This window comes from Coregonus lavaretus, assembly GCF_964263955.1.
Source record: "Coregonus lavaretus genome assembly, chromosome: 8".
Taxonomy (NCBI): domain Eukaryota; kingdom Metazoa; phylum Chordata; class Actinopteri; order Salmoniformes; family Salmonidae; genus Coregonus; species Coregonus lavaretus.
This window is the reverse complement of record NC_139995.1, coordinates 19,147,736-19,170,176: the sequence shown is the minus strand read 5'-3', so window position 1 is coordinate 19,170,176 and position 22,441 is coordinate 19,147,736. Positions and strand designations below refer to the sequence as shown.

Below are 22,441 nucleotides of genomic sequence, written 5' to 3'. Positions count from 1 at the left end.
GGAATTAAATAAACCAAAACTTGTTCCTCACAAGTGTAGCTTAGGTTGTGCGGTCCGCAAACAACGTGTCCACTCCGACAATGAGAACTGTAAAAGACCTCAAAAATAATAATAATAATAAAATTGAATGCATTAACAGAAATTACCTTAACCAAACAAACATTGTAGATTAGAATGGTAAATGTACTACTGGTGATACTGGTGTGCCATCCCCGCGGCCTCCACAATGGATTAGTCCACTGAGACCGGCATGAATCAGATAGGTTTCTTGTGTGCCATTAAAACATTTATATTTGCGACTGCTCGAACAACAGCCTATCGACCAAACAATCGACCAGCTGACTAAATGGGGTCCGCCCTAAAACACACATCTCAAGTTAGGATTCAGCCCCAAGGTTCCAAAGCTCCCCCTCTGATTAGTAGTGTCACTGTCAAAGACCAATACATTTCCAACAGCTCTTTCTTCCATGGAGACTATTATGCAACCCATAACCAAACCCCAGTTGGCTCGCAGTGTTGAATTCTCTCCTTCAAGGAAATTATTGCATAGACAATGGACTTCCACTTTATTCGGGTATATGGGTTATGAAGGGTGGTCATTGGATGGAAAAATCTACTAAGTAATAGTGAGGTAATTTAGGCTGTGCTAAAAATCTAAACACAGATTGGTGGAAAAACATCCTGCCAACAGCAACATTCAGGACTTGACAAAACTTAAATGGAAAAACATGTCACATGATCTTTGGGCAGCAATTTAGTACAGGAGAGTAATCAAGCTTTAATCCTAGCTCTATTGCTTACCATGATCTGTCAAACACAAACATGAAGTAGGGTTGGGCGGTATCCAGATTTTAATATCATACCGTCCTTCTCTCATACCGGGATTTACGGTATTACAGGCTTAGTACACAAGGGGGCGCCAAAGAAAAGCAAAAAAAAAAAAACTTTGGGCGAATTTCAATGGGGCAGCTGGCTAAATCTGCTAACAGGCCCAAACGAAAATAAAGTAATTGCAAAGACAGGCAATCCAGCTCATAAAGTTGTACATATATATAGGTAGGAGCAACCAAAAGTTATTTTTGGTGAGTTTGGACATTTACAAGTGAATGTGAACGTGAGACATTGTGCAAATGAACAAAGTTAAGATGCATGCTTGTCTGAAGGAACAACAGTACTGGCTCTGAAGCAGCATATGTAGACTACACATTGTGTCTGTGTGGAGTCTGGAGTCGCTAGGGCAACAGGCCTGCCTGCTCTGAGAAGAGGAGAGAACACGGCAGAAAGCTAACACAATATGATGCCCCATCACTTTATTAACTCAGCCACTTACTTAGATTAACTAGTAAGTAAACTTTAGGGGTCGCTTTAATGCAGAATATTTTTTTTTTAACGGAATATCTTGCTGCGTTATGTAAACGCAGATGTAAAATGCCTGATGTGTAGCTACTTTTCTCGGTGTAGCTGGCCTACTTTTCTCTAGTAAAATATTAACTTTAAGCAAAACATTTGAAAGGATGTAGCCAGCTACATTTCCTATGATAAACAGACATATGATGGCCATGCATCATTTTTGCAAAAAATACCTTGCTTTTTTCATTGTAAGCTCAGTTACTTGTTGCTGCCAGCCAAATAGCGTTGCACTTCTTTTGTCATCTGATTAAAATGAAGCCTAATGTGTTGCACTAATGTATTTTCTCTGAAGGAAAACTATAGATGCACATCCCTGATCACTCTATTGAAGCAAAAAAACACGACTTTCAATATAAAATGCGACACGTCAATACACAGCTGGAACTATGGTAAGCTTCATAGTGTAAAATAATGTGACCGGTGAAATGAAGAATGCAATCGGCTTCATCTCCTAAAGTATTGCACAAGTTGACTGCGGGTTTTTAATTTAAAAAGTAGCTACAAATATTAAAATGTGTTGAAAAACGTCAAATAAAAAGTTTCAATGCTATTGACAGTATTGAAAAAACAGACTATTTCCAAATACCCCGGTATATGGTATACCGCCCAAGCCTAACATTAAGTCAAGTGATCACAAACTAGTCTGACCAGTAACATTGATAGTAGGTTACACACCTCCAGTGTAGAATTAACGCAGAATGGCACAACTTACCCGATTTGAAGCTTGACAATAAGCAGCTAAATTGTTTTGGATGAGAGTCCTTTAACTAAAGTATTCTGCAGCGAACAAGCCCTCCTCTACAAACTCACCACTGTAGGAACCTCAGGAGATCAACAACCACTGCATAATAAAGCATAAGAAAAAGATTTGTATTTATTTTGTATTGTCCTCCTCCTCTCACAGCATATGCCCTGTAGGAGACTTAACTCCTCTGCAGTTCTAGGCCTCCTTTAAAAGTAATTCTCCCTCGTGATGAATGTTGAACCAAGAGAACAGGTCTGAGGCATCAGTCAACAGAGCTGATCTCCCCAGAGAGTGGTCTGTGCTCGGCAGTGGTTTCAGGGAGAGACCGGGGGATGGTGGAGGGTGGGTGATTTTAGCTGGCAGCCTGGCTGTCTGTGGGTGGTGTATTGTCGGATGACGGGGCAGACTCCAGTGTTGGGGAGGACGGGGTAGAGTCACTAGAGGGCACTGGTGCTGGGGATGAGTCCTCCGCGGGCGCAGGGGCAGCAGCGTCAGCCCCTCCTGGGGAGGCTCCCTCGTTCTCGTCCTCCTGGGGGTAGAGCTCGGGGTACTTCTGCATACACTCCTGCATACCGCGGAAGTTGTCGATACACTCTGAACCCTTCACCTCCTCATTGCTGTAGTGGAAGCAGGAGAAGGCCTCCTTGAACTGTGTCCCACAGGGCCCGCTAGCCATCCCTCCCAGGCATGGACAATTCCAGTTGATCTCTCCACTAGGCAGGATCAGGCCTAGAGGAATAGAAATATAAGAGGAAAGGGAAGGGGGATACCTAGTCAGTTGCACAACTGAATGCATTCAACCAAAATGTGTCTTCCGCATTTAACCCAACCCCTCTGAATCAGAGAGGTGCAGGGAGCTGCCTTAACGTCATCGGCGCCCGGAGAGCAATTGCTGTTGGGGGTTAACTGCCTTGCTCAAGGGTAGAACGGCAGTTTTTTCCCACCTTGCTAGCATGTACAGCGTATTCGGAAAGCATTCAGACCCCTTGACTTTTTCCACATTGTTACGTTACAGCCTTATTCTAAAATGGATTACATCGTCCCCCCCCCCCAATCATCAACCTACACACAATACCCCATAATAAGAAAGCAAAAACAGGTTTTTATAAATTTTGACAAATGTATAAAATGATAAATAAATATCACATTTACATAAGTATTCAGACCCTTTACTCAGTACTTTGTTGAAGCACCTTTGGCAGCAATTACAGCCTCGAGTCTTCTTGGGTTTGACGCTACAAGCTTGGCACACCTGTGTTTGGGGAGTTTCTCTCATTCTTCTCTGCAGATCCTCTCAAGCGCTGTCAGGTTGGATGGGGAGCGTCGCGGAACAGCTATTTTCAGGTCTCTACAGATATGTTCGATTGGGTTCAAGTCCGGGCTCTGGCTGGGCCACTCAAGGACATTCAGAGACTTGTCCCGAAGCCACTCCTGTGTTGTCTTGGCTGTGTGCTTACGGTCGTTGTCCTGTTGGAAGGTGAACTGTCGCCCCAGTCTGAGGTCCTGGAGCAGGTTTTCATCAAGGATCTCTCTGTACTTTGCTCCGTTCATCTTTCCCTTGATCCTGACTAGTCTCCCAGTTCCTTCTGCTGAAAAACCACCATGCTTCACTTTAGGGATGGTTTTGGCCTGGTTTTCTCCAGACATGACGCTTGGCATTCAGGCCAAAGAGTTCAATCTCGGTTTCATCAGCCCAGAGAATCTTGTTTCTCATGGTCAGAGTCCTTTAGGTGCCTTTTGGCAAACTTCAGGCCCTTTTCCCCCCGATTGCTCAGTTTGGCCAGGTGGCCAACTCTAGGAAGAGTCTTGATGGTTCCAAACTTCTTCCATTTAAAAATGATGGAGGCCACTGTGTTCTTGGGGACCTTCAATGCGGCAGACATTTTTTGCTACCCTTCCCCAGATTTGTGCCTAGAAACAATCCTGTCTCGGAACTCTACGGACAATTGCTTCGACCTCATGGCTTTTGCTCTGACATGCACTGTCAACTGTGGGACCTCACATAGACAGGTGTGTGCCTTTCCAAATCATGTCCAATCAATTACCACAGGTGGACTCCAATGAAGTTGTAGAAACATCTCAAGGATGATCAATGGACACAGGATGCCCCTGAGCTCAATTTCGAGTCTCATGGCAAAGGGTCTGAATACTTATGTAAATAAGGTATTTCTATTTTATGAGGATTTTTCCAAATTTAATCCATTCTAGAATAAGGCTGCAACGTAACAAAATGTGGAAAAAGTGAAGGGGTCTGAATACTTTCCGAATGCACTGTATTGACATGGTTGTAACTTCATCATTCACCTCTTTGGTATCTTTGTAATGACTACACTACTGATGAGTGTTCCATAATTCTTCTCCATCCCTGACATGAATTCACAGCCCACTCACCATGGTCTTCGTAGGGGTCATTGGGGTCGTCTGCAATGAGCTCAGCGTTGCTGGGTGCTTCATGGTCTTCCTTGGTAACGAAGATGATGCGATCTTTACCTGGCAAGGAGAAAACACAGGTTAGAGGATGGCATGAAAATATGGCATCTCTAAGGAAACAATGGCTAAGGAGCTATGACCATGAGATACTAAATGCACTTCCCCTCCCCTGTCTCCAGGCATGTTTTATTAAAGCAAATTGGGAGACCAATTATACAAATTCATGGTTAATATTGTCTGACTGACCCAATAAACACAAGTGCATTTATCTATTGGATCAATGCAAGTGGTTGGCTATTAATATGTTGGCCATAAATGCTGCTAAGTTAACAATTCGACAACAGCTGTTTTTCACCAGAGTTCTGTAAACAGAGTGCTGAATCAATGTCCACTAACTATGTTTAACCAGCAGGGTCCAGATTTAAAACAAACTGAACTGTCACCCAACATGACCCTTTGATTGCTAGAAGATACCGAACCTACCGTTACGCTTGTTTACACTGAGGTCGGAACGCAAATCATGGTTACATTAAGACACCGTAGAGCCGGCGCGAGATATGGGTCGGAAAACGTACCTCAATGCAGGGATGGAATATGCCACTGTACTTCAAATTGTACCATTATCCACACTGCTCCATCGAGAAGATTGAAATACTGCTAGTTTCTCTGTAAACGGCCCTTTTCATCCTCATGCTAGCTAGCAGTAGCCACAGCTGCCATTATGGAATGGCATGTTGTGTTGAACATAAGTCATTGGACGAAAGGAGTCTTCTGTACGGAGGAGTTTTGTTAAGAACCCCGTTGCTCAATAAGAACATTAAAACGCGTTGCTTGCGGTACAGTTTTGGAAGCATAAGGACATTATCTTTCATATCAGCAAGAAATTATTTTTAAAAAATTAAAGGTTAAATTGATACACACCTTGATAGGCTTAGTGTTCCCACATGGCCATATCACCACGTTACAGAGTTTGTTTACGGAAGAGGCGACCACCTGTGCTAATTAGCTATCTAGTATGCTCTGAACATCAGTCTGTAAGCATAACTCGGGAAGTGTAGCTTCGTCGGATGGAGGTACCTATAGCGGTATGGATATGCGCAAAACTGCTATAAAGGCCTTTTCACACTGCATTGTTCTTAGCCCCGGGCTATCTTAGCCACAGGCTAGACTGGCCCTGGGCTAGCTTAGCCTGTGTTCACACAATTATTTGTTAACCCTGTGCTAAGCTTTAGCCCTGGGCTAAGGAATGACACTTGTATTCCACAGCCCTGGGATAACGGACAAATATGTGACCAATGTTATAAGCAATAAGAAATGTATTAACACATTATTTCATCTTGCGTCTAGCCTAGCATTTGATTTCCAATAGTGATGGTTTGTATAAACTTTGCCATCTGTCTGAAACAATGTTTCACTTTGAAATTCGATCTCGCCACTGTACAGAGAATGCTGTGCATGAACGAGACATCAACTTTTCTGATCTAGGCGGAATCATGCAACAATATTATCATCATGGATATATCCATTTAAAAGTAAAAGCTATGAAAAAAGACAAATGGAACATTTGCTGCCTTTCCAGTTGTAGTGTTTGTAGCTTTAGTTGGCTAAGTGAGAAGACATTAGCCAGCCTGCTGCACAATAACCATGTTTGTTAGGCACAGCAACCAATGTTTTTGCATGGATTAAAGTATTTTGGTTTTTGTCCTCAGATCAAATTTTATTGGCCACATGCGCCGAATACAACAGGTGCAGACATTACAGTGAAATGCTTACTTACAGCCCTTAACCAACAGTGCATTTATTTTTTATAAAAAAGTAAAATAAAACAACAACAAAAAAGTGTTGAGAAAAATAAGAGCAGAGGTAAAATAAAATAACAGTAGGGAGGCTATACAGTGGGGGGAAAAAAGTATTTAGTCAGCCATCACGGATCAGTCGTCCTGGTCCCTTTGCAGAAAAACAGCCCCAAAGCATGATGTTTCCACCCCCATGCTTCACAGTAGGTATGGTGTTCTTTGGATGCAACTCAGCATTCTTTGTCCTCCAAACACGACGAGTTGAGTTTTTACCAAAAAGTTATATTTTGGTTTCATCTGACCATATGAGTTTGGAGTGTGACTGTTTGAGGTTGTGGACAGGTGTCTTTTATACTGATAACAAGTTCAAACAGGTGCCATTAATACAGGTAACGAGTGGAGGACAGAGGAGCCTCTTAAAGAAGAAGTTACAGGTCTGTGAGAGCCAGAAATCTTGCTTGTTTGTAGGTGACCAAATACTTATTTTCCACCATAATTTGCAAATAAATTCATAAGAAATCCTACAATGTGATTTTCTGGATTTTTTCCCCTCATTTTGTCTGTCATAGTTGACGTGTACCTATGATGAAAATTACAGGCCTCTCTCATCTTTTTAAGTGGGAGAACTTGCACAATTGGTGGCTGACTAAATACTTTTTTCCCCCCACTGTATATACAGGGGGGTACCGGTGCAGAGTCAATGTGCGGGGGCACCGGCTAGTTGAGGTAGTTGAAGTAATATGTACATGTGGGTAGAGTTAAAGTGACTATGCATAAATAATTAACAGAGTAGCAGCAGCGTAAAAATATGGGGTGGGGGGGCAGTGCAAATAGTCTGGGTAGCCTTGATTAGCTGTTCAGGAGTCTTATGGCTTGGGGGTAGAAGCTGTTGAGAAGTCTTTTGGACCTAGACTTGGCACTCCGGTACCGCTTGCCGTGCGGTAGCAGAGAGAACAGTCTATGACTAGGGTGGCTGGAGTCTTTGACAATTTTGAGGGCCTTCCTCTGACACCGCCTGGTATAGAGGTCCTGGATGGCAGGAAGCTTGGCCCCAGTGATGTACTGGGCCGTACGCACTACCCTCTGTAGTGCCTTGCGGTCGGAGGCCAAGCAGTTGCCATACCAGGCGGTGATGCAACCAGTCAGGATGGTCTCGATGGTGCAGCTGTATAATTTTTTGAGGATCTGAGGACCCATGCCGAATCTTTTCAGTCTCCTGAGGGGGAATAGGCTTTGTCGTGCCCTCTTCACGACTGTCTTGGTGTGTTTGGACCATGATAGTTCGTTGGTGATGTGGACACCAAGGAACTTGAAGCTCTCAACCTGTTCCACTACAGATGAGAATGGGGGCGTGCTCAGTCCTCTTTTTTTTCCTGTAGTCCACAATCATCTCCTTTGTCTTGGTCACGTTGAGGGAGAGGTTGTTATCCTGGCACCACACGGCCAGGTCTCTGACCTCCTCCCTATAGGCTGTCTCATCGTTGTCGGTGATCAGGCCTACCACTGTTGTGTCGTCGGCAAACTTAATGATGGTGTTGGAGTCGTGCCTGGCCATGCAGTCATGGGTGAACAGGGAGTACAGGAGGGGACTGAGCACGCACCCCTGAGGGACCCCCGTGTTGAGGATCAGTGTGGCAGATGTGTTGTTACTCTTCCTAGAGCTGGCGCAGTGGTCTAAGGCACTGCATCGCAGTGCTAGCTGTGCCACTAGAGATCCTGGTTCGAATCCAGGCTCTGTCGTAGCCGGCCGAGACCCATGGGGCAGCGCACAATTGGCCCAGTGTCGTCCAGGATAGGGGAGGGAATGGCCGGCAGGAATGTAGCTCAGTTGGTAGAGCATGGCGTTTGCAACGCCAGGGTTGTGGGTTCAATTCCCAGGGGGGGCCAGTATGAAAAATTAAATAAAAATAATGTATGCACTCACTAACTGTAAGTCGCTCTGGATAAGAGCGTCTGCTAAATGACTAAAATGTAAAAATGTATGTACGTACGGTCACTGTGGGGATGACATCATCGATGCACTTATTGATGAAGCCAATGACTGATGTGGTGTACTCCTCAATGCTATCTGAAGAGATAGGATTAAATAGTATTTATTTACTTATCAAAATAACAGTGCAGCTTTTGTGATTGGACTGAGCATTGTAGTAGTTGTTCTTGACCCTGATTCACACTGGCTAACCCCGAAAAGTGCTCCGGAGCAGGGCCGGCTAGTCCTGGGCTAAGGTTGGTGCTAGCCCACTTTATAAAAAGTGTGAACACTTGCTTAGCCCCAGGCTAAAATCTCCCTTAGCCCAGGGCTATGGAGGCTCTTAGCCCTGGCCTAGGGTGCAGTGTGAACACACCATACGTGTATCTTTTTTTATTTGAAGGATTGGTTCTTGCTGATGAAAGGTAAGGGCCATATGTTTCGAAAGCCATATTGCAAGCAACGATTGACGTTTCTAAATGTTAAAACAGTGTTGAGGTTGTAGTTCACACACACACACAGAGTAGTTGTGGGCAAAGCAAATGGCTGAATGCCAACTAGTCTGAGAACTAAATGGAACCATGATTGTGTTCTGACCTCAGTGTAAACAAGCGTAACGGTAAGGTCGGTATCTTCTGGCAAGCACTTTGACAGCTCTGCCTGAAATAAAGTAATCTACTAGCCTTGCTAGTTAATTAGCTATCTGGCTAACATGGAAGTTAATGTGCTCGTCTCGTACTAATAGTCTTCTTTTACAAATCAGATTAATCCTGAGATAATCTGATTGCCCTATTTATAGACCTCTTCAAACCCTATAACTGGCTGCTGTAACTAAACACCATGAAATTACTGCACCAATAAAGCTGGAACAAGTAACGCTGACATGCTAGCATGCTAACTAGCTACCTAACGTTTCCATGCTAGCCCCTTCAATGACATTACACAAGCGAAATGAATGAAAAGCTAAGGTGTGCTATTACCCTCTTGCTTGCAGTACGACATGACAGACGGTGGTGATATCCGTCGGTCCTCTACTTGTACCATAAGCAATGACGGTTTTTGTACAACAATTAGCTACAGTGCACGTAGACATTAAATAACCGCCCGTTTTTCGTTGCCTTTGACCCCTCTGTGCTTTGACTTCTGGACGCAGTCTAATGACGTTTTCTGGGCAGCCACTGGTGATTTGTGCAGCTGATCCAGGATCAGATTACACAACCCCCATAATGAGGATAAAACATCAATCTGAGCCTGGACCAGTAGTGAGGGGCAACTCCTACCAACTCCTGTGGAGTACCAGATGACTATTTTGCAGTACTCTACCAAAAAAGAAGTGCAACTTGTACTGCACTCTTCTAGCAGTATGTACCACAATAATATTGGTATATACCTTTTGATGCATATTGTAGTGTAATTTATGCCATGTGAATGTTCAACACAGAATGTTGTTTTCTAGCATTTATTGAAAAACATTGGCCTGAACAAAGACATGGGCCCTATGTCCATGGTAGTGTTTTATTTGGGGTCACTGCTATGCTTTTTCAGTGGGGTGCATGACAGTAGATTATCTAACTACTGTAAAGTAAAAAAAAGAAGAAATCGAGTAAAATTGTTTTAACAAAAATTGGGTCCAATACAGAAAGTAAAAACCACTAAATTAAACCCCATTCCATCCCTACCAAACCTAGGCAGTTTCTACATTGATTCAGTCTGGGAATAAAAGACCACAACACAAACACTTCCCTTTATGACCCAGAGACAAAGGACAAACATATGCCCTTGATAAAACTAGCAGGAATACAAATATATTCCATGATTAAAAAAAATAAAATAAAGGTACATGAAAACTAACAAAGCTTGTTGGAGATTCCCAGAGCCATTGAAGGAATACATGTACAAGTATATTTATACTTTTTTTTACCCCAATATATGGCTCTTCAAACCCCATGCACAGCTTACAATGACCTGAAATTAACATGACATGGCTTTCTTTCCACTCTCCAAAAATGTCCAGGTGTAGTGCTTGTGTTGGTTTAAGAACAGACTCCTTTAAATGGTGTCTGTCTTCAATTTCCTTGAGCAAGCTTCTGCCAACCACAACTGATGTCAGTCAATGACATGACAGACCTTTGTGCCTTTAACCCTTCTATAGAAGATAAGACCATCTTTGAGTAGCCTGGCTGGTCAGATGAAGAGAGGAGGGTAATAGAATTTAAAAACAAAACAAATGGGACAGAACAGGCGCAATTCCATGCTGAACACTGGGTCAAGTGCCATCTTTCTTTCCCAGTGAGATCTAGTCTGCATATGAGCCCTCAACAGCTTCTGGGAACACAATGAAGCTGAGAAAGAGGACGCGTCGCAGAGGCAGAATGTACTGATTTGTGCGCATTAGATACAATGCAAAATAAAAAGTAAGTAATTTGTAGAGTGTGGACGCTGTGTGTCTGTGGAGGAGGGTGTTTCTAGAATAGCAGCGCTCCCATGCTGCCCATTTCACTCTGCTCCTTGACAAAGATCTCGAAGTACTGGTAGATGATGGTGACGGCCAATAGGATTCCAGTACCCGAACCGATGGCGCCCAGAAAGTCCGCCATGACGGACAGCCCACCTATGCATAGGCCACCGAAGGCTGCAGCCGTGGGGATGTACCTTCACAAAGAGCAGAAGATTTTAGAAATGTATAGAAAGATATACACAGCAATAATTATTGACACTTGGGGCAGAGTGCAACCAAAGGTGCGTATGTTTTTACCGGTTGAGCTCATGCACCATGGAGGTCTCTCTGTGTCCCCTCATCACCATCTGCTGTTCCTTCAGCTGCTTAGCCACCTGTCAGACATGCACAGTTAGCAACTACCATACTTCAGTGTACCTATGTGCATCTAACAGTTGAAACAAATACATCTGGTGCATCAAGGGACTCACATCTTTGGCAGAGGATCCTGAAACCTCAATCCATGTCTTGGAGAAGAAGGCACAGGAGCCCAGCATGAAGACAATGTAGATTGCAGCATGGATGGGGTCATCTAGAACAGAACCAAAGGACTCTGGGGGAGAGAGGTAGTAGCAGAGACCTCCAACCGGGTAGGCACGAGCTGGTCCTCCAGTGGAAGTATCCTATACACAAACACACAATCCATTAAGTATAGATTCTCTATATAAGCATAGCACAATCAGGGCTGTTAGGAGTAAAACAGGGCTCAAGACTGACCATTGAGTTACATTTTGCAACCATTTGACTTAGCTGTGCGAGTTACATGTGTTCTACATTGCAACCTCACTCAAACCATCTCTATTGGATAAAAAAACATCACAAAATTCTGGAGGCCAATTTTGACAGTGAAATATAACAATAGCCTAATTGCCAATCCCGATTTCATGACAATCACTGGATTAGGTTGCACATCAAAATCTTAAATTATGCATTCCTGCTTGTTAGTGCGGAGCGATTAGTGCTTTTTGAAGTCAGTTCGGTTTCGAGTATAAAAACAAACAAGTGTCCACTTTTTTTTTTTCTTCTATTAAATGCACTATGTGGATTGAGTACTGTAACACAGAAAAACAATTACTAAAAGTCCCATGATGGTAGTGACTGCCCATTACTGCTTATCACTTACTAACCATAATTTATTGACATTACTTTAATAAAAATATTTCAGTTGTTTATTACATTTGTTTTATTTGATGACTTTATTATTTCATTCCAAGTCATCTCATCTCTATAGCGCTGCCGTCTATGCTGTCTGACAATCACTATTTAAGTAGTTCTTTAAAGTAAATAAATAAGGCATACTTTTATGACTGCTGAATACCAACTATCAAAATCACTTAGCGTGGCATCTTGACCTGAAAATACATTGTCTAAGCAACTGCTCCATCACTCTCGATCATGCATTCTTCGGTCTCTTTCACGTAGCAGGTGTAAAAGAAACAGACCGGACAAGTAGGCGCAGAATGGATTATGTTCATTGTAGCTAATTACCACGTTTTTTTGCGCTAAACTATGTAGAATATTGGCCTGTTGGAAACCACGTCGCACAGTTCGGGCTTGATCTGATTTCTCTCTACAGAAACTACACATTGAGCTGACAAAAAAATTTAAAAAATAAAAATGGATTCAAATAATTGAACCCATGTCAGTCAATTACGAAAAATAACCATTGCCCAGCAATACTGCTTCGACAGATAAAACAACTTCTTGAATACCATCTCAGTAGTCTATTACACTTCTTAACCCTTTACACTCGTACCCGTATATGGGTTAAAAATGGCAGATTTTGGCACTGATAAACACCTAAATTGGAACGCAGTGGCTGTACGGTAACATGCTATACATGACGTCAGAGCTCTGGCTCTGCGCTTCACATCACTGAATGGGTTTTGACTGACAGCCGTTCTGAACTTCAGCACCTCTCACGACAAGAGGTTGGCAGTACTGCACCCGCCAATCATGACTCCTTTCTATGCGCAACAAAATTATGATACTTTCCCTGAATTGCATTGTGAAAGCCTAACACTGAAATATCATATGTTATAACTTAGCTCGTCATATTGTCAATAGAACAGGCTTTCAAATTATGCCCACCTGACCCAGATTGTGATTTATAATGTACTGTTTTTGGATTGCGTAAACAGTAATTGTGTGATGCTGGGGATGCAGGGTTGTGTTCCAAACAAAACAACTACAAATGTGCTTGCTGTAGTTCCTCAACAGCACAGCTAAGAGTCATGTCATAAAAGGGCATTGAAATTACTTAGGAACTGTGCACAATTTGGAGAGGTGTGGCCACTTTGACATTTTCTGGTTTTACGTTGTTCTACCCCACATTTTCCAGGAATATTCTTATCATGGTATTGAATGTATCCAGAGTATTTTCAGATTAAAATGCACATAAAATCAACAGTGTAATGTTTGGATTCAGTCTTGTGTCAGGTGAACGGTTGTATCCTCACCTTTAGTCTAATAATTTTCCAATAATCTCCAAACTGTTCCCTTTCAATTGCTACAGTGAGGGAAAAAAGTATTTGATCCCCTGCTGATTTTGTACATTTGCACACTGACAAAGAAATGATCAGTCTATAATTTTAATGGTAGGTTTATTTGATCAGAGAGAGACAGAATAACAACAAAAAAATCCAGAAAAACACATGTCAAAAATGTTATAAATTGATTTGCATTTTAATGAGGGAAAAAGTATTTGACCCCCTCTCAATCAGAAAGATTTCTGGCTCCCATGTGTCTTTTATACAGGTAACGAACTGAGATTAGGAGCACACTCTTAAAGGGAGTGCTCCTAATCTCAGTTTGTTACCTGTATAAATGACACCTGTCCACAGAAGCAATCAATCAGATTCCAAACTCTCCACCATGGCCAAGACCAAAGAGCTCTCCAAGGATGTCAGGGACAAGATTGTAGACCTACACAAGGCTGAAATGGGCTACAAGACCATCGCCAAGCAGCTTGGTGAGAAGGTGACAACAGTTGGTGTGATTATTCGCAAATGGAAGAAACACAAAATAACTGTCAATCTCCCTCGGCCTGGGGCTCCATGCAAGTTCTCACCTCGTGGAGTTGCAATGATCATGAGAACGGTGAGGAATCAGCACAGAACTACACGGGAGGATCTTGTCAATGATCTCAAGGCAGCTAGGACCATAGTCACCAAGAAAACAATTGGTAACACACTACGCCGTGAAGGACTGAAATCCTGCAGCGCCTGCAAGGTCCCCCTGCTCAAGAAAGCACATATACAGGCCCGTCTGAAGTTTGCCAATGAACATCTGAATGATTCAGAGGTGAACTGGGTGAAAGTGTTGTGGTCAGATGAGACCAAAATCGAGCTCTTTGGCATCAACTCAACTCGCCGTGTTTGGAGGAGGAGGAATGCTGCCTATGACCCCAAGAACACCATCCCCACCGTCAAACATGGAGGTGGAAACATTATGCTTTGGGCGTGTTTTTCTGCTAAGGGGACAGGACAACTTCACCGCATCAAAGGGATGATGGACGGGCCATGTACTGTCAAATCTTGGGTGAGAACCTCCTTCCCTCAGCCAGGGCATTGAAAATGGGTCGTGGATGGGTATTCCAGCATGACAATGACCCAAAACACACGGCCAAGGCAACAAAGGAGTGGCTCAAGAAGAACCACATTAAGGTCCTGGAGTGGCCTAGCCAGTCTCCAGACCTTAATCCCATAGAAAATCTGTGGCAAACGTCAGGCTTAATGACTTGGAGAAGATCTGCAAAGAGGAGTGGGACAAAATCCCTCCTGAGATGTGTGCAAACCTGGTGGCCAACTACAAGAAACGTCTGACCTCTGTGATTGCCAACAAGGGTTTTGCCACCAAGTACTAAGTCATGTTTTGCAGAGGGGTCAAATACATATTTCCCTCATTAAAATGCAAATCAATTTATAACATTTTTGACATGCGTTTTTCTGGATTTTTGTTTTGTTATTCTGTCTCTCACTGTTCAAATAAACCAACCATTAAAATTATAGACTGATCATGTCTTTGTCAGTGGGCAAACGTACAAAATCAGCAGGGGATCAAATACTTTTTTCCCCTCACTGTATCATGGTTATGCATTACCCTTTTTTTTTTTTTTTTGGCGTGTGACCAAAACTTGGGCTGGTGCTACCAACTGAAAAAGTTAGTGGCACCAGTGCCACCAGGGGGAAAATGTCTGGAGCCTTCTTAAAACCTTCCAAAGGCTAGCTCTCTTACACAGGATCACAGGATTGCTGAAAGAAATATGTCTAATCTGTCAACACTACCAGTGTGCTGTCATAGTAGTCCAAAACATGTGATCATAACCCCATTATGGCTTCAAACAGACTCTTCGTTGTTTACAGTCACACACACAGAAGTATTCAGTACCGTTTTAACCTCGTGAAGGTTTAATGTGATGAGAAAAAAATAACTAAGTAGATGTATATTTTTTAATAGTACTGGTGTAATGAACGCAGGTGAGGCAAGTCTCTACCTTTGTGTGATGAACACAGAAGCAACACTCAAAGGTCATTGTGGACAGGTACTTACAGACCAGGTGCCCAGCAGGTTAACCAGAAAGTTGCCACTGAATCGCGTGGAGAGCATCTGAGAGATGACGTACAGGTTGGACACGAGGGCAGACTGGAGGATGATGGGAATGTTGGAGGTGTAGAAGAGCTTGATGGGATAGGTGTTGTACTGGCCACGGTAACGGGCAGACTTGATGGGCAAGTCCACCCTGAAGCCCTGGAAGGAGGAGGCGAAAAGTGTTCAAGACCTTTCAAAAACAACCACAGAAATCCAATGGTATTCAAAGTTGGTTTTCAAATATTCTATGCATGCAGCTTTTTGGTCTGAACATTTATGTTCACATTGTCAACAGATCCTATGGTCATATCATAGGTCACTTAGGCAACCATTTGTAAAACCAATCAAACGACAGCCAAGACGATATAGGCTATAGAGGGGGTCGTCTGTCCACTGACCTGGAAGTATATGACTACAGCAAAGACGAAGACGGTGGCGATGAGGTTCAAGAGGTTAGGCAGGTTCTGGCGGTAGAAGGCCTCTCTCAGGGCGCGCACCTTGTCTGTGCGGGTGGCCAACAGGTGGAACAGTGCAATGACGGCACCTTCAAACTCCGTTCCTGAGACACAAGAGACAAGGTTACCCAACTAACCACAGCAGAGGGAACAATCCTGACTGACGAGCAAGAGCACATTATCAATACACATACACTATTTATTCAAAAGTATGTGGAAACCCCTTCAAATTAGTGGTTTCGGCTATTTCAGCCACACCCATTGCTGACAGGTGTATAAAAATCGAGCACACAGCCATGCAATCTCCATAGACAAACATTGGCAGTAGAATGGCCTTACTGAAGAGCTCAGTGACTCAACGTGGCACCGTCATAGGATGCCACCTTTTCAACATGTCAGTTTGTCAATTTTCTGCCCTGCTAGAGCTGCCGCAGTCAACTGCAAGTTCTGTTATTGTGAAGTGGAAACGTCTAGGAGCAACATCGGCTCAGCCGCGAAGAGGTAGGCCACACAAGCTCACAGAACGGGACTGGCGAGTGCTGAAGCGTGTAGCGCATAAAAATCATCTGTCCTCGATTGCAACACTCACCAAGTTCCAAACTGCCTCTGGAAGCAACGTCAGCACAAGAACTGTTCGTCAGGAGCTTCATGAAATGGGTTTCATAGCCGAGTAGCCGCACACAAGCGTAAGATCACCATGCGCAATGCCAAGCGTCGGCTGGAGTGGTGTAAAGCTCGCCGCCATTGGACTCTGGAGCAGTGGAAACGCGTTCTCTGGAATGATGAATCACGCTTCACCATCTGGCAGTCCGACGGATTAATCTGGGTTTGGCGGTTGCCAGGAAAGCGCTACCTGCCCCAACGCATAATGTCAACTGTAAAGTTTGGTGGAGGAGGAATAATGGTCTGGGGCTGTTTTTCATGGTTTGTGCTAGGCCCCTTAGTTCCAGTGAAGGGAAATCTTAACACTACAGCACACAATGCCATTCTAGATGATTCTGTGCTTCCAACTTTGTGGCAACAGTTTGCAGTTTCCTGTTTCAGCATGACAATGCCCCCGTGCACAAAGCGAGGTCCATACAGAAATGGTTTGTTGAGATCGGTGTGGAAGAACTTGACTTGCCTGCACAAAGCCCTGACCTCAACCCCATCGAACACCTTTGGGATGAATCGGAACACCGACTGCGAGCCAGGCGTAATCGCCCAACATCAGTGCCCGACCTCACTAATGCTCGTGGCTGAATGGAAGCAAGTCCCCAACATCTAGTGGAAAGCCTTCCCAGAAGAGTGGAGGCTGTTATAGCAGCAAAAGGGGACCAACTCCCTACTAATGCCCATGACTTTGGAATGAGATGTTCGACAAGCAGGTGTCCACATACTTTTGGTCATGTAGTTTATGTATACTAGCCTTACTGCTACCTACCTCTCCCAGTGTTGACAGTTGTGGGACTGAAGGCCTTCCAGACGATGGTCTCACAGATGTTGGTGGCAATGAACAGGGAGATACCAGAGCCTAGACCATAGCCCTTCTGCAGCAGCTCATCCAGCAGCAGCACAATCAGACCTGCCACAAACAACTGGTGAAGAAGGAGAGAGAGCTTAAAATAGGGACGGGAAAGGGTATATTGAGTCAGTTGCACAACTGAACGCATTCAACCGAAATGGGAGAGGTGCGGCATCATCAGCGCCCGGGGAGCAGTTGTTGTAGGGGGTTAACTGCCTTGCTAACTAACCTGAATGATGATGAGCAGGCAGATCCCAGCACCCATCTCTGAGGGGTCTCCGTACATGCCTGTCATCACGTACACAATGGCCTGCCCAATGGTGATGATCATGCCAAACACTGCAGAGACAAAGGAAGATTGTTCCATTCAATATCCTTGGACAGTTGTGAGTTGATAGCTGTCAAAAAATACACCCCACCCTTATGACAGGCTAGAGACCCTTATTCTAATACCCATCACATAACAAGCCCACAACTCAGAACAGTTGCCGGGTGGTTATATAATAATATATATCATTCAACTCATTATGATTAATCCCATTCCTTAGTAAAAACTGCTTCTGTGCGAGATGATTAGAGGGTGGACCTACATTTCTGCGCTCCATTGAAGAGTGCTCTGTCCTTGGGGGTGTCTCCAACCTCAATGATCTTGGCTCCAGCCAGCAGCTGCATGATGAGACCTGAGGTAACGATGGGTGAGATACCCAGCTCCATCAGAGTACCTGAAGAATGGTGGAGGATCACAGTACTCAGTTATCAGTCAAACATTATTATGAACCAACACTGTTGTAATGGAAAAGGGAATTCTACGAAGGCAAAGCTCTGAATACAGTGACATATCAGCTAAAGAATGTCAGCTTTTGCAAAGACTGCTTGTCAAAAGAGATAAGACCTGATAACATCACAGGGAATAATTATTTATCCATGTAAGAGGTGGGAACCAAACAGTAAAAGGTGTAATATAGATGGTTCTAACATGATCAGTAGCCAAGACTGAGAGCCGTTAATAAATGGAGGGAGACCGGTGTGTCAATGACGTGAGCCCATTGTTTAGCTTAGCAACAACCACAAAGGGTAAAGAAAGCTTTAGAACGCTGGAAAACCCATTCACTTACGTGTTGTGTTTGAAATTAACATGCTATATTTTTTGGTTTAGATCGTATTCATGCCATCTTAACTGGCAGTATAATAGATCCTTTAGTACAGCACTTCTAATATCCAACTCGACTTGAAGAATGTATTTTCTGTACTATAAATATTTAGTAGTGCTGAGCGATTTACCGACATTTCCTTTTTTTGGTTATTAAACAACTAATTACTTGAATTCCATTTAACCTACTATGTAAGGTTAGTTTCACACAGACCACACGAGGAATGTACACAACATGAGAGGGATGGAGATCCTGAAAGTATGCCTTATTTACTTTGAAGAACTAGTAAAAGGATTTCCTCTGACAGCTCTGCAGCATGCTTAAGCAGGCTAGCCTAACTAAATAGGATGACTAAAGACAGTACAGTATTTGGGGAGCACAGAGAATGTTGTCTGGCTGCTACTGCCTGAGCAGAGATGAGATGATGACTAAGGATTTAAAAATAATAAAGTAATCAAATAAAAACGAAGTAATATACACAACTGAACTATTTTATTATTTCATAGTAATTTCCTATTGATGTCTATCCAATTTTGACCTGACATAGACAATATAATATTTTAAATGTTTTGGCAATTGAATGTTCATTGTTTTTGCATTTGAAATTTTCATGAAAAAATAAAAAATAAACATTTGAATGTCATTGTTTCATAATGCATTTATCTTTTTTAAATTATCAAAATCTGTGATTTATTTTATCAAACCGAAATGACCTCAAAGCACTAATCACTCAGCACTATTAGCTAGCTGTCTATTACTAGCTGGTTGGATGGGCAGCCATGCAGGTTGGTACTGCATAGTTAGCTAGCATTACAGATCGACAAACGAGGCAAAAAGTATTATGCAGGCTAGATAAAGCTAGCTTGCAACCGTCGCTAGATTGGGTTATGAAATGAATGCCTAATTTGAAAATAGTTAGCCAACTAGCTAGCTTACCATATTTGGGTTGCTTGAAAGTTGTCATGTTCAAAATGCGCACACACTTTCTGCCATGAAGAGTGACACTGCTTCTGCCTATCCAACTATACATAACATGCAGTCATGACACTTGATGAACGTTCTTCTTTTTAGTATTCTCGTCTATTAGCTAGCTACTAGTAGTAACTGTTTCATGACTGGCTGGCTATCCAACCAGCGAATCTGCACGATATATTTCTAGTCCTAGCCTCCAGAAATACATTGCAGTGGAGAAGCAAAGCAAAAACTATGATAATGTTCCCACTCACACTACGGACCCAGCATAGTTGTCTGTTTTTACAATGGCACAGGACACCTGCGTGCATGCAGTTATTGCATTGAATTAGCATTTTACCACCTCGGCTTCGTAGCTTGAAATAATTACTTGCTGGCTTTATACAAAGATCAGGCATCAACTCGATTATAGATAGAACACTTGGGTATTTAAAAATGTTATATTTAAGCCATTTAACACAGCACTAAAATTAATGCATTTCAATGAGATTCCTTTTTTTGTACCCTTTGTGGGCGGGCCGAATCTGTTGCTAGGGACGCACTGTTCAAATGTTTAAACTCGTCTTCCTCCATATGGACTGATGATTACAGACACAGGCAAGCATTCAAACTAAGTAGAACCAGACTGTTGGGTTCTCACCTCTGTTGGAGGCCAGGATTACTCTCATCCAGTAGAAGGGATCTGCAGAGTCCGAGGACATGATGCCAAAGAGGGGAATCTAGAGGACAGGAGACAAAGAGAAAGAATGAACCCAATAAACAGTACCCACAAGAGTTATAACCACACTCATTGAGTCATCATTACCTGTGGCCTTAACCATATTATCAGCTAGTGATAATAAGACCAAAGACAGGCAGGGCTTCTCTGCAAGCACCATACAATATATAGAATTACACAGAGACAGATGTTCAGGTCAGCAGATACTAACCTGGCAGCACACCAGGAAGATGAAGAGAGTGATGGCAGTCCATAGTACTTTTTCTCTGAACTGAATCTGTAGAGGTAAAAGAGGGACGTTATAGAAACATCACTAGAACTAAGACGGTTGAAGAGCTAGTGAAAAGAAATTGCAGTATACTATACCTTTCTCTCTGGTTTCTGAATCTCGGGTAAGACCGCACAAAACGGCTTTATGACTTCCAAAAATTTGACTGGAAAAAAACATGAGGTTGGTTAGTTTCTTTGGGGAAAAAACTACATACAACAGGGATTTAACATACACAGTAAAATAGGTATTGTCCTATGTGAACCAGTGAAAGATACTCAAACTTTATCAGGATGAAACATCACTCCCATGCATGCAAAAATTTGGTTCCACTCACATTCACAGACAAGGTCAACAAGCTACTAACTAGCTAGTTAGCTAAGTAAGGTAAACGAGTTAACTAGCTATATTGTATGTAGGAACAAACTAGTGATTGTGAAAGCAGATTAACAGAGGCAATAGAAATACAGTAACTACTGTAGCTAGACAGCTAACCTTAGGACTTCAAAGAAGTTGACATTCATTGGGAATGCCAATGTTGCTTATTCAAAACAATGTTAGCAAGCTAGCAGCAAACTATAGTCCTAATGTCTGATAACAGTTAAGTTACTGTCACATTCATTGCAAAGACTTGAACCAGGCAGTATCAGTGCTAATAGGTACTGACACTGTTACAGCAGACTACGCTAGCTAGTTACATTTCTTAGAATGACACCAAGACTGTAGAGGGTAGCTAGTTAGCGAATGTTGAAGGTGCACACAGCAATCTAAATGCCCCAAACAAGTGCCAAGGGTCAACTAGTTGTGGGCACTTCATGAGTCTCTTGTTAGCTAACGTCAGCGGCGACTGTACGTTAGCTGCCTCCTGCCGTTAGCTTCCCATTCCGTTAACTAACGAGATATATATATATAATTTTACAGTTAATAGATAAGTAAATGGTGATTTGTGTAACCCTAATTTGCTAATGTTAGCTAAGGACGCACCATAACTACTAGTTAACTACCCAAGTTACGGTAACTTTAGCTTGTTGACGACGTAACGGTACACCTGACGTTAGCATTGGCTAGTTAGTAGCAAGATACAATACATGTCCGGTCATAGCTAAACATTTAAAATATAAATCTAACATGCAATTCACAGGTACATCGACGTTAGAAAAATAACTCACTGCCCATGGTGTCCTTTATCCGATTCCTGTTGTGTTAAACTGGTGCCAATTGAAGGATCAGCACAGTTTGCGTGGCACCATCGAACCGCTCTGCACCGAAAAGGAAGCGCCGTAAAGACACGTCATCAATAAAGCGCTACTACACGTCAGATCTTCGAGCGTTCTTCGGTGTGGTGCTTTCACGACAACTGGGAACTCGGACAAAAACGAGGTCAAATCATGACGTCAGTGATCGTCAGGGAGGAAAGACGGAGCTTTAGAAATATGCCCGATTTTCCGACTTTGAATTCCGAGTTGGATGACCATGCAAAACGATTTTTACCCAGTCGTAGCTCTTTTTTTTTTTTTTTTTTTCGCGTTAGCAGTTGTCTTGAAGGGACTGAAGTCGAAGATTTCCGAGTTCCGTGCTCCCAGTTCCCAGTTGTTCTGAACGCTGCATAATTATCCTAACCTGCTACATTAATTATTCTAACCTGCTGCGTAAATTCTCCTAACCTGCTACCAAAAGTCAAATCTGACAAAAATGTATCCATCTAGTCAAAACAGAGAAATCTCAAATATGCGTTTGATTATGATAAAATAAGAAATATTACACTTGCAGGAAATGCAAAACTTCAGAAGAACTGCTGCCGGGTCATTAAAATGTATTAAATTATGACATGAGACTGCTCATTCAGTAGTTACCTTCACTGGAATTAAAATGTATGATCATGAACAAATTCAAATAATGTTTATTTGACTTCAATGATTTGGGAATGCAGAAAATG

The 22,441-nt window shown here is 42.8% G+C and overlaps 2 protein-coding genes across 2 annotated transcripts; both read right to left on the bottom strand.

The window, feature by feature from the left end:
- Positions 1-549: 549 nt before the first annotated feature.
- Positions 550-9,488, bottom strand: LOC311133748 (mitochondrial intermembrane space import and assembly protein 40-like). Its single transcript, XM_084167300.1, has 3 exons — positions 9,331-9,488; positions 4,547-4,645; positions 550-2,884 (listed from the first exon to the last, which is right to left on the bottom strand). The coding sequence occupies exons 1-3, from the start codon at positions 9,392-9,394 to the stop codon at positions 2,508-2,510; spliced, it is 540 nt and encodes a 179-aa protein (XP_084023426.1). The 5' UTR covers positions 9,395-9,488; the 3' UTR covers positions 550-2,507.
- Positions 9,489-9,851: 363 nt separating this feature from the next.
- Positions 9,852-21,809, bottom strand: LOC311133738 (protein transport protein Sec61 subunit alpha). Its single transcript, XM_084167287.1, has 12 exons — positions 21,675-21,809; positions 20,604-20,671; positions 20,449-20,514; positions 20,160-20,238; positions 17,987-18,118; positions 17,626-17,735; positions 17,316-17,469; positions 15,836-15,996; positions 15,399-15,596; positions 11,279-11,470; positions 11,106-11,182; positions 9,852-11,002 (listed from the first exon to the last, which is right to left on the bottom strand). The coding sequence occupies exons 1-12, from the start codon at positions 21,679-21,681 to the stop codon at positions 10,816-10,818; spliced, it is 1,431 nt and encodes a 476-aa protein (XP_084023413.1). The 5' UTR covers positions 21,682-21,809; the 3' UTR covers positions 9,852-10,815.
- Between the last annotated feature and the right edge of the window lie 632 nt (positions 21,810-22,441).